The sequence below is a fragment of the Acinonyx jubatus genome, chromosome E4, assembly GCF_027475565.1.
Source record: "Acinonyx jubatus isolate Ajub_Pintada_27869175 chromosome E4, VMU_Ajub_asm_v1.0, whole genome shotgun sequence".
NCBI lineage: Eukaryota > Metazoa > Chordata > Mammalia > Carnivora > Felidae > Acinonyx > Acinonyx jubatus.
Genome location: NC_069395.1, coordinates 43463688 through 43476691, shown reverse-complemented (window position 1 = coordinate 43476691; position 13004 = coordinate 43463688). Strand labels below are relative to the sequence as shown.

At 44.3% G+C, this 13004-nt stretch overlaps 1 protein-coding gene across 1 annotated transcript in view; it reads right to left on the bottom strand.

The window, feature by feature from the left end:
- The window catches only part of LAMC1 (laminin subunit gamma 1), a 127376-nt gene extending 115650 nt beyond the window's left edge, over positions 1 to 11726 (bottom strand). Inside the window, exon 1 of the mRNA XM_027074384.2 lies at positions 11167 to 11726. Coding sequence (XP_026930185.2) covers positions 11167 to 11581 — 415 coding nt within the window. The 5' untranslated portion in view covers positions 11582 to 11726. The remainder of the gene's footprint in view (positions 1 to 11166) is intronic.
- Positions 11727 to 13004: the final 1278 nt, after the last annotated feature.

Genomic DNA, 13004 nt, shown 5'->3' with positions numbered 1-13004 from the left:
TTCACCATTATCTGCTTACTTTTAGATCTTTATTTAAACAACTCACCCTTCCTGGAAAGCCCTCCAATTCCCATCCACTACTTTTCTCCAAGACCCAAGAAGCTCTTCCCGGCTAACTTCAATCTACACTCTTCAAAGTGCTCTGCAAGTATTCCTTCATGTGAAAAAGTTTCAACTGAATTATTTTTACTATGCTTATATTCCCCCATTGATTTCCTGGGCGTGAATGTCTTTGTCTCCTCTCCTCAAACACATTACAAATTACCTGAAGATAACATGTGTCAACATCTATTGTTACCCACACATCCCATATTACAACAGCCATAAATGAAGAATTTTCTCACCGGGGTCACCTTATTTACTGTGGACCTCTGTCCTCTAATTAGAATTACAATCTAATAAGTTCGTCCCAATTTGAGTAGCTAGCTCTTTTCACTTAGTTGGAAATACTTCACAAAACTTCATAAAACTCTTAAAAAAGCCACACAATTCAAGCTTCAGACTTATTCTAAAAGACTCAGTGACAGGGGGCGGCTGGGTGGCTCAGTCAGTTAAGTGTCCGACTTGGGCTCAGGTCACAATTTCGCGGCTCGTGAGTTTGAGCCCCACATCAGGCTCTGCACTGACAGTGCAGAGTCTGCTTGGGATTCTCTCTCTCCCTCTCTCTCTGCCCCTCTCTCTCAAATAAATAAACTTTAAAAAAATAAAATAAAAGGCTCAATGAGAGGAAGCCACTACTCAGAACATGTCAAAGGAAAGAAGATGGGGTCTTCACATTTCGTTTAAGTAATTTATGGAACATTTAGATTTCCCCCACAGAAATTAAATAGTAAGTTATATAAAAACCAGACATTGTAACCGAAGCACAAGCCATGCAGACATTCTTAGAGGAGTCTCTAAGCCTGCAAGCAAAAGCCACAAACTTCTGATTTTACCACTTCAAGCCACAAAAGCATCACCCAAAACCACTACCTGCTTAAAGGTATGTGAGAGGAGCAAAGACGGCTGCTCTTCCTGCACCCTTCCCCACACTCCGTTTCCTGAGACCTTCCATGAAGCTCACCTGAATGCTTTCCGGAAAGCATTCCGCAGCCACCTCAATTAAAACCATCTGTCCACTCACCCAACAAGCATCTGTTAACACCTACCAAGGCCAACAACTGCTGGTAGAGAACAGAAAGACAGTAAGAGAAACAGATCTTAGATGATTAAGTCTCAGATTCTGTGCTCTACTATTTGAAGCCAAAATCATATCAGAAACAAACAAAACCACCTGTATTTTATTTTGTACAACTGACTGGAAAGTTTAACTTTTTTTTAGTCTGAGGGATAATTTCACACAATAAAGTACACAAATATCAAATGCACAGCTCTAGATTTGCACATATGTATTCTACACCTATGTAACCTCCACCCAATGCAAGATACAGAACATAAAGTCAGAACTATAAAGGAGGAAAAGGACTGGTCATTAACCACATCCCTGAAAACACGGACAGGCTCCCCTGTGGTCACTGTCGTGCACAATCACTTTGGTTAACAGAAACCTCCACACACTCTGTGGTTTATTATCCCGAAACAAAATTTATGGAATCTCGAACTCTATATGAGACCATTTGTATACTCTATTTCAAGAATTTTTTTTTTTAATGTGAAGGAGACTGATTCTGGATTAATATTTCCAAGAACTTTCAAAACAAAAAGATAAAATAAAAATCCAAAGAAGGCGGTATTAACAAAAATTCAATGCTTCCTTCAGTGTAACAGGAAGCAGCCACACAGTTGGGAACAGAGTAAAAGAAGGGAGCCCAGGGAATAGAACTCCTAAAGTTTTAGAAGAAATCATGTAAATCCCCTAATTCATCTCCCAGCCTTGCCACAAGGTTCTCCTCCCACAAGAGATCTGAGAGCCCCATTGTCTAAGAAAGAGATAAGTCTGCTTTATTTTAATTCATGAATATGTAGCTTCATAGGGCACCAGGCTGACTGGGCCCGGTTATTTTAGGATGGCCCCCTGGAAGAGCCCATGGAAAGAAAAGCAGATGTACTTAATTAGTGTCTCCAAAGTCTGGCACAATACTCTAAAACCCCAGAGACATTTCTATAAATGAGTTTTCTGGTAACCCCTTTTAGTAAGCTATCAATTTTATTGCGTAACACCTAACGTACAAACATCTAACTTTATCATTTTACAAGAAAGGAGATGCTTGCAGACCCTCGCAAGGCCCTCTTACAAATCTAAGAACAAGCAGCTTAGGCACGGTGATAGAACCAGCACACAGTCATCTTGGAACTTTACCCCTCGAAACCGACAATTTAAGAGAAGGGACAGATTAATCCCTTAGCTTTAAAAATCTTCTGGGGAGGGGTGGGGGGAGGAAGCCAAGATGGCGGAACAGCATGGAAGTTTTTTGTGTGTCTTGTGTCCAGGAAATACAGCCAGACCAACACCAAACCATCCTGCACACCTAGAAAACTGATCCGAGGATTAACACAACAATCTTCACAACCACAGAATTCAACAGGAATTCACCCCAAAAGAAAGAGCAGGAAGAAATGACAGCCAGGGATTTCACCAACACAGATACAAGCAAGATGTCTGAACCAGAATTTAGAATCACGATAATAAGAATACTAGCTGGAGTCGAAAATAGATTAGAATCCCTTTCTGAGGAGATAAAAGAAGTAAAAACTAGTCAGGACAAAATAAAAAATGCTATAACTGAGCTGCAGTCACGGATGGATGCTGCGGCGGCAAAGGATGGATGAGGCAAAACAGAATCAGCGATACAGAGGACAAACTTATGGAGAATAATGAAGTAAAAAAAAAAAAAAAGAGGGAGACTAAAGCAAAAGAGCACGATTTAACAATTAGAGAAATCAGGGGTGCCTGGGTGGCTCGGTCGGTTAAGCGGCCGACTTCGGCTCAGGTCACGATCTCGCGGTCCGTGAGTTCGAGCCCCGTGTCGGGCTCTGGGCTGACAGCTCAGAGCCTGGAGCCTGTTTCCGATTCTGTGTCTCCCTCTCTCTCTGCCCCTCCCCCGTTCGTGCTCTGTCTCTCTCTGTCTCAAAAATAAATAAACGTTAAAAAAAATTTTTTAAAAAAGAATTAGAGAAATCAGTGACTCATTAAAAAGGAACAACATCAGAATCATAGAGGTCCCAGAAAAGGAAGGGAGAGAAATAGGGGTGGAAGGGTTATGTGAGCAAATCATAGCAGAAAACTTTCCTAACCTGGGAAAGACACAGACATCAAAATCCAAGGCACAGAGGACCCCCATTAGATTCAACAAAAACTGACCATCAACAAGGCATATCAGAGTCAAATTCACAAAATACTCAGGCAAGGAGAGAATCATGAGAGCAGCAAGGGGAAGAAAGTCCTTAACCTAAAAATCTTCTCGGGAATTTTGAACAGTAAAAACAAACAGACAGCTCTGCTCTAAGCTCTGACACTTTTCTCTGAAACTCAAACAGAACAGCGGCAGAGCTGTCAATTAAGTACAGCTGGAGACCAGGCGCCAGTAGAGAAGCATCTGCTGGGTCTGCGCCTGTTAACTCCAGACAAGTGACCATGTTCATCTGCTCAACGACTATAACGTGGTTCTTCACTTTCCTGCAGGCATTTCAGGATGTCTGTCCTCCAACTGTACCCCAATGAATTAGAGAAACTAAAAATGATGCCATACACAACAAGTAAACAAGATATTTCATTGTAACTTTTCCCCACAACTGCCCTTTAAGATATCTTTTTTTTTAACGTTTATTTTTGAGACAGAGACAGAGCATGAACGGGGGAGGGGCAGAGAGAGGGAGACACAGAATCTGAAACAGGCTCCAGGCTCCGAGCTGTCAGCACAGAGCCCAATGCGGGGCTCAAACTCATGGACGAGATCATGACCCGAGCCTAAGTCGGACGCTTAACCGACTGAGCCACCCAGGCGCCCCAACTCTTTAAGGTATCTTAACAATAGACATGTGAGTACATGTTTTAAAGTAAAATGTGTAGGCCCATTTCTAAAGAAAACACAATATTAATGTTAAAATTTCAGAAATACATATTCACATGTAAGATTCAAATCTGAAAAGATAGCATATTCATATAAGTATACACCTATTTATCTAGATGATTTCAAATCATATAAAAGTCTAATTTTTACTGAAAACAAGACAATCCTAGATCTTTCAACTCCTTGTTAGTTCCACACCTAACTTTGTGCATCTTGTAAAGCTATAGAAATAAAAGAACCATATACCACATTTAATATTAGCTATTATAGTGGCATACATCTCAAGAAAATAGATGACCCTAATAAAAATATACACAAACTCCAACATATTGCTGAGAAGAATTTAAATTAATGTACAGTGTTTTGGGACTTCTTATAATTCAGACATTCATTTATTCACTAACTTACATACATTTACAGAACACTACACCAGACATGTTGCTAAGCACTGGAGATACAAAAATTCCAGCCTCCATCAAAATGGTAAGTGAATGCTCTCTGTGCATGCACCTTTTTGCTTAGAACTTATTATTAAACACAGAATGCATAGATCTAGGGCAGAAGTCACAAAACGTGTGCTGTAGAGGCCCACATAGGAAATATTTTAGATTTTGAGGGACTAGACATACAGTATCTGCTGCAATTACTCAACTCTGCCTTTACAGCATAAAAGCAGGCATAGACAATAGGTTAATAAATGAATTCACTGGGGCACCTGGATGGCTCAATCAGTTGAGTGTCTGACTTCAGCTCAGGTCATGATCTTGATGTTTGAGCCTCACATCAGGCTCACCGCTCTCAGCGCAGAGCCTGTTTTGGATCCTCTGTCCCCCCTCTCTCTACCCCTCCCCAACTTGCACTCTCTCAAAAATAAATAAAACATTTAAAAAGAAATGAAATTCACTGTGTTCCAACAGAACTTTATAGATACCAAAATTTGAATTTCATGATTTTTACATGTCACAAAATTTCATTCTTGTTTTGATTTTTGAATGAAAAAATGTAAAAACATTTGCCTGGTACCTACAAAGACAGGAGGCAACCCTGGGCTGGATTTGGCCAGAATGCTATAATTTGCCAATATTCCAGTCTAGAGATACAGGTCTCCACATCCGAGCTACAAGTCCCATGAGGTCAGGGCAATGTCCTATGAATCACTGTACATCCAGGAATTTGTATGGTACTGAGGAATGACAAGCAATTAACTAATGTTAGTTACACTGAAATGAATTAAAAGACTAAGTCCCTGACCCTGCCTTCAAAGACTTCATGGTCAAGAAGTGGTAACAGGCAAATCAAGAAACATATAATACCACGTGATAAGTGCTACAGTAGATACCACAGGGTGGTGTGAGCACCACACCTAATCCATGCCTGAGAGAAGGAGGGAAAGGGTAAAAAGACAGAGAAACTAGGGAAGAATTCCTGTAGGTGGTGATACCTAGCAGAGGAGTTCCAAACCAAAGCATGTAAATGACAAAACATAAGCCTAGAGGTTAAAAAAAACAGCCCAGATCCTAAAGTATCTTGTACGCTATGCCAAGGAGTCCGGACTTTCTCCTAAAAGTTTGAGGAACCACTGAAGAATTTTAGCTGGGAAATGACATCATCAGATTTGCATTTCAGAACCATCACTCAGTCCAAAGTGTGGCTGTCTGAATAGAAGAGGCAAAATGGGCACACAGACCACCAATTAGTTAGAAAGCTACTGGAGTAACCCAGGTGAAATTCAATGGAAAGCTACAATAAGGTAGAGATAAAGGTGAGGAGTCAAGAGACACAGTGGCTGGATATAGGAGGTAAGAGCACAATCTTGGCCAGATTGTAGTAAGGATGGGTGGGAAAGAAAGGGGTGGGGTTATAGTTGCCCAGAACTGACCTGCCTCCAGCAGTGGATCCTATCTGCTCTTCAAACAAAGTAATTTTACTGATGAAAGCCTATCAAGCCTGGTTATCTTTTATGGGAGACTTGGCAAAAGACTGGGTCAAGAGCCTCAGGGTTAAACGGTAGTGTGTTCATTGAGATCCAACTTTGAGTTGGGTAACACAATGAGGAATGAATGTAGTTTTGGACATGGTCTCTGGACATCCCAAACTGACCATGTCCAATAAGTCTTCAGGACTGGAGAAAGAGCTGGGCTAGAGATACAAGTTTGGAATTGGTATTTGCAAACAGTAAAGAAAGCCTTGAGATTAAGAGGAATTCATTCAAGGAGAGTGAGTTGCATGGGGAAAAAAAGGCGGCGGGGGGGGGGGGGGAATCCAAAAATATAAGTGAAAAAGAATAGAGTGAAAAGGAGGAAAACCAAAGGAGTCTGGTGTTTCTGAATCACTGTGTACATGAACTTGTATTTTAAAGCTGGCCTGGAATAAAGTAGTCCTTCTTTGGAGAGATCTGTTAGAGAAGCTAAGAGCTACAGGGCCTAGTGCATTAGACTAAAGAGTCAAAAACCTACCCCTCCACCATGACTTTTGGCAAATCATAACCTCAGAATCCTCATCTTTGCCCTCACTGAGTTGTGGAAATCTAATCAATGATAAAATAAACTGGAGGTTTCATAAACTGTAAACTATTATAAAGGCACTCTTGACTTACTATTGTCATTACAACAGAATGCAAAAATTCCATCTAATAGAGAGTGTAAACTTCTGAAAAATGGGACCTTCAATCTTATACACCTTTTCTATCAGGTACTATGCTATGTATTTAGTAGGTATTTAAAAAATGTTTGCAGACTATTTGGCAGTAACATGAGAACATATGCACGGGGGGGGGGGGGAGCACATAGCAGAAGGCATATCCAACTTCCTAAAAGGATTTAGAATTGAAATAGTCAAACCAACCCTCCCACAAATGTAACCAAACACAAAATAATGGGGGGGGGGGGCGCTTATAGTTCCAACTTCTCTCCTAAAGTGTAAATTGTTTCTCTGAATGCTTTAGAAACCTGGAGAAGATTATACACAGAAAAAGCAGTGAATTGTAGAAAAGGAAAAGAGCCAACAGCAACTTTATAAAACCGTGTTCAACAACCACTGGCCATTAAAGAAGAGCTCCCTAACTTCTCAAGTTGAAACCTGCAAAATGTAAATCAGGCCTTTGTGAGACAAACTAAAATAGTGTCCCCTCAGGGTACGCAAATACCACAGTGAAGTCACCAGAGTGAACTATTCCCTGACACAGTTAGAACCTACCTGGCAAAGACTGTCCTGGGGGGAAAAAAAAACAAAAACAAAAACAGCTGTTTAATTTTAAATGTACACTGAAAGAATGAACAGAATAAAATGTAATATCCTTATATATCAATTATTCTGACATAGACACACATAGACACATAGCTAATATTTAGCTAAATATTAGCTAAAAAGTATCATTTAATCACTGTTTGGTCCTAAAGCTTAGAGGAGGTTGGAAACAAATCTGGTCTTGGTGTAAATTTTAGGAGTTCCATAAACTTTGATTGAGTTGGTTTATAGGCACTCTCTTCCTTAATCTAATTGTTTTCAGAAAGGGGGAAAGCTACCTTCCTCCGAAATTAAGACCCAGCCTGCCAAGTTTCCATCCGCAATGACTATCAAGTTAATTAAAAAGGCTGTTTAATATAAGGCAAATCCTCAGCTATAATCTTACTATCGACTATCCCACTGATACTAATAAAACTTACTATAACTTATAAAACACAAAAGCCAAACTTTTGAGTAGCAGTCAAATAATCCATATAGAAAGTTAGGAAAGAAGATCCAGAAGTTGAATGCAAAATAAGAATTCTTTTTAGAAAAGGGTACCTGGCTGAGCTTTCTCTCCACAACAGGCAGAAAATGCAATTCTTGTTCCCACAGCAACTTTATGTGATTATATCTGAGGATACTTTGCACCCTGGATTACTGTATATGGTGCTTAAGACATGGCTGCTTTCAGAATCAACACTGATTTTCCTAGCTTTTGTACTAGTGTTGATAATGGTACAATGATCTAATTGGTCCTTGCTATCAGTTAGAATATGCCTTACCCCCCTCCCCACACACACACAATGGTAGCAGTTAAAAGGATAACATATAATTTTATAGATACATGTGTATGCATGAAAAGTTTCTGGAAGGCTACATGAGAAACTGACTGGTGGTCTCCTACAACTTAGCAGTTGAAGAGGAAGAGACTCACTAGTCATTATCCTTAACTGTTTCAATTCACCATGTCATGTTTTATTTTTACAAGAAAAAAAATGACTTATGATTAATGCCAAAACATGTATGTTTCTCATAACGACTTAAGTGCAATCTCACTCTGCTTATTTTAAAGTTTACTGTGTTTAAGTTCAACATCAAAAAGGAAGAGAGCAAAGTGCTGGCTAGCCCTGCGTCTTTCACCCTGCTCACTTCGAGTTTCACAGGCTCTGTAAGGGCAAAGCACAATATGCATCACTTGCTTAAGGGTATGTGAAATTTGAACTGGATGGGAGATTTAATAGATGCACAAACAGTCATGGTACTTGAATTCATGGGAAACAGCTAGCTAGAGCCCATGGAGTAACTAAAGTTAGGGACTGAATATGCTGACCATGAAAACACACAATGATACATAAAGCCCTTTCTATAAATTATAGACCATAACCTGCATGTGTACATATATCCTTGTCATTAAAAAAGGAGCAGGGAAAAGGGGACGGGCTGGGGGGCAGGCAGGAGAAAGAGAGAGAAAGAGAGAGAAAGAGAGAGAGAGAGATTGAGACATCAACCCCACTACCCAAGTCTCCCTTCTTTTCCACCTTTTCCATCACACACAATTTCCTCCAGGACATCATTTCTGATCCAAGAAAAAGTACAATAAGTTCTACTCAAATTTTTAGAAATTGTCTACCTAAAAAGTTTCAAGTAAATGTTTTTACAGTTAATCGCACTATTCATATGGAAACTATTTTAAATAACTTTATTTGAACCCTTGGTTTTATGAACTTCACTTACCACGAATTATTACCAAAAGCTGAAGACTTTTTCGGCAAAAACGAGTCCAAGCATAAAACATTTTTAGAGTACAAAGTCATGTAAGAGTCCTAACTAGGTGACCTCTAAGATTTCTTTTGACCTTTAAATCACCATGACTCAAAATTAATATATCTGCTCCCCAACAGTAACAACCTACTGTTACTGTCTTACCCACCCGTTACCTTTGTAACAAAGAAGTAATCTTTGGGTAATTTACCCACCTCTGCAATCACCTGAAATAACCTTGTGCTACATAGTACCCACAGCAGAAAACTCAGAAGGCCAAGACTGACAGCCCAACTTTAACCTACATAACAGATTCTTATTCAGAAATTTTCAATTGAATCTCAGGCACTTTGAAACATCAAGCAAATGCTTTTGCTTTGAAATTTTACTATTTAAAAATAGTTAAATAAGACTTTGTAGGCATTCAAAATACAACACAGAAATTTTAATAAGTTAAAATTTCAACAAAAATAATTGGATACAGGGGCGCCTGGGGGGGCTCAGTCAGTCAGTTAAGTGTCCGACTCTTGCTTTTGGCTCAGGTCATGATCTCATGGTTCTGGGGTATGAGCCTAGCATCAGGCTCTGTGCTGATGGCATGGAGCCTACTTGGGATTCTTTCTCTCCCTCTCTGTGCCCCTCCTTCCCCCTCAAAATAAATAAATAAACTTAAAAATAATAAAAATAATTTTGGTCAAATTACATTTGCATAAAATATACAGTACATAAGAGAATATAGCTGTCTAAAGAGTCAGCATCCCCACAAAGTTTTAGAAAGAAGATCCTGGGACTCTTGCTGTGTCCTGGGGAGGCACCTGTTCCAAGACGCTGCTGGTTCTATGCATTTCCAATACCTTTAAAACACTGAAGCACAGTTTGCTTCTTCCATCTCTGAAAACAGGTGCCTCAGAGTTTCACTTTATGAACTCATTTTCCCAAAGTTCATCTTCCTAGTAACTTGTCTAGAAATAAAATAGTGCTAAACACTCCTTTTCTAAAACTTACTCCACACACAGTAGTTTGACTACTTTTCAAAGCACTTTTTGTAAGTTATATTCTTCCTCTGGAATCTTCCCACTTATGTAAAGTTTAATGTGCCAGAGAGCAGTGGAAAGAAAAATGCAAAACCATGACCAAAAGAACTATTTGGGCCCTATGTTCTCCTACCAGAGGCCAGTAAAATCAATTCTTTCACTGCAATAGGGATTGAAGCTCTGCAAATCAGGTGCCAGTTTCTCACACATATTTTACTGTTAAACACAATAATGAATTATTCTGCTTATTTCTCTATTTCAGTGAAGAAAAACTTATTAGGATCAAAAATGATTTTGATACCTTAGGATAAACATGTCCATCTTTATCCACTACTGAGCAATACAGTTTTCTATACATCCTTTTCCTGATTTCCAAAAGGTTTCTACACTTGTTTTGAATCAAAGTAAAAGGAAATCCAGTAAGGAGAGCCTTTTTACCCAGGGACCAAACTGTGGCCAGAAATTACAGTGAGTGCACACTTTCTTTTGTTTTCTCTGTACCAGGATTAGCAGTGAAACAGCTTTGTGGTCCTTAATTAAAGCTGAACAACTCTGAAGAACAATAACCTTAAAAGTGAATTTATATTTTAATTACGCGTAGGCCATACCGGTAGTAAAGACATTTGCTTCCCTCAAATTCCCGGCACTAGAGACCCTTTCCTCTCCAGCTTCTTCAATAGAGCAAACAGCAATCACGCTCAAACCCAGGGAGAGGGGCATTTAAACAAGATAAAAGTGCTTAAGGTGACCTTCCTATCTCTGACCCAAGAATGCGCTGTGATGGCCCCGCTAGGAGGGAGAAAAGCGAGAATAGGGGTTTCTGATTAACGCTTCAAAAAAAAGAGGGACAAAACAGCCCAAAAGGCGAATCGCTAAGCGAGCGAGAATCCGGTTAAGTTCGAAAGAGTAGAAAAGCAAACAGAGATGCTAGAGCGAAGCATCTTGGCCCTCGCGGAATGTTAAGTGCTAGATCCAGTTTAGAAGTTGGAGGAGGGAATACGTGTGGCCCATGCTGGGACGCACAGAGCCAGCCCGCAGCTGTCTGAGCCCCGCAGGCTGGGCCACGGGGTGGAGGTGACCGGGCGGCTGCGCTGCTGGCGAGCAGTAATAGGAACAGGGCTGTCACCGCTTACCCAGGTGCAGCGTGAGGTTGATGGAGTTGGGGTACTGCACCCCGGCCAGCATGGTCTGGCTTTGCCACCAGGTGGTGTCGGCCTGGTTGTTGTAGTCGGTCAGGAAGGCTGCCCCGTGCTGCAGGTGGGGCTGCCCGGCGTCGCACAGGTGACAGGACTTGGTGACCCCGGTCACCCCGGTCTGCACACAGTACTCCTCGGGCGGAGCCCCGCACGTGTTGGTGGCCACCACGGTCACGTTGAAGGCGGCGTTGACGAACTCGGGCATGCAGCGCTGCGACCGCCCGCCCTCGTCCGTGCACTCGTCCATGGCTGCCCGGGCACAGCCGGCCGCGGCGGCCGCCAGCACCGCCAACACCGGCCAGAGCCGCCCCCGGGGCCGCAGCGCCGGCGCGGCCCGCTCGCTGCCCCTCATCCCGCCGCCCGCGCGCTGGGCCACTGCGAACGCAAGGGCGCGGGCGCGTTCCTCTCGCCCAGCGGCGTCCCCAGGAGGCCGCTCCGCGGGCTGAGCCTCGGAGCCCAGGGGCCGGACTCGCGCGCCGGGCGGTGGCGGCGGCTCGTACCGGAGAGACGGGCCAGTGGGCGCCGCTGGCGAGGACCGCGCGGCTCGCCGACCACTGCCCCGCGCGCCGCCTCCGCGCCTCCCTCACCCACCCGGGACACTGCCCGCACTCGGCGCCGACCCCCGACTTCCGAGCGCGGGCCCGAGTGCGCGCCCCCGAGGAGGAAGGAGCAGGGGGTGGGGTCGGCAGGGTGGGGTGGGGTCTGGCGGAGGAGAAAGCCCAGCCCCGGCCTCCTCCCAACAGCTCCCGCGGCCCCCGTAGCTGCTCCCCCGCCCTCCGCGCTCCGTGCACTGAGCGTCCGCCCGGGCGACTCGCGGCGGCGGCGGCGGCGGGGGCGGGGGCGGCGGCATCTCGCGCTCGGGCCCGCGGCGCGCGATCGCGGGGGAGGGGCCTTGAGGGGCGCGAGGGGTGGGCGGGGAGCTAGGGAGTGCGGGAGGGGGGCAGCGGGGGAGGGGGGGCGGCGGGGCGGTGCATGCCGGGAGGGAAGGGGAGGCCGAGGAGAGCCAGCGCCCTGTGGGAGTTGGGCGCCGGGGTCCCCTGGCTCCGTGTCCCCGAAGACTCCGGTTGGGGAAGGGGCAACGGAGGGAGTCTTAAAGGGGCGACGCTGGGTCGGTGAGGTCACTCGGAATCGGCCTTTGGGCCCCGCGCCAACCCGGGCTGCGACAGCGCGGAGCTCTGCCCCACCAGGTGTCGGTCCTTGCGTCCAGCCGGCCGCACTCTGGGGCCGGGCCCCGAGGGACCTGACGGTGGGAACTGCCCCCGGGCTCCAGGCCCGCGCCGGCCGCCCCGGGAATGCCCCCTGCTGCGCGGGGCCGCCTCTAACCCTTTCCAAGGAGAGGCCCCGGGGGTGCCCAGGGAATTGACACGGTCCTCGGAGAATAAAGGGCCTGGTCGCAGCCTCAAAATGAATTTTTTGAAGCTATTTCCTGCCTCTAAATTAAAGTGTAACGCGCCGTTTAACTGGGGCAGAGAAGGAAGTGAAAGGGCTGGGAATGGAATGACATTTTTCCCCTGGGTGCGCAGACCCACTGTGAAATTCTTCCACTGTGTTGTTTATGTTCCCCATCTTGCCTTTAAAAGACTCGAAATTATCTGGATCTGACATCCTCCTTTTCGGGCCTGCTGAGTCACGGAATATTCTCCGTGCCAGAATGACTCAGTTCACAGAACCTGAGCCAGAAGATCATGAGTTTTAGTCCCAGCCCAGAACCTGGGCACTTACCCAGTGCTGATACGACAAGCAAGGACCAGGAAAGGAGCTGTAAAAGTGGATGG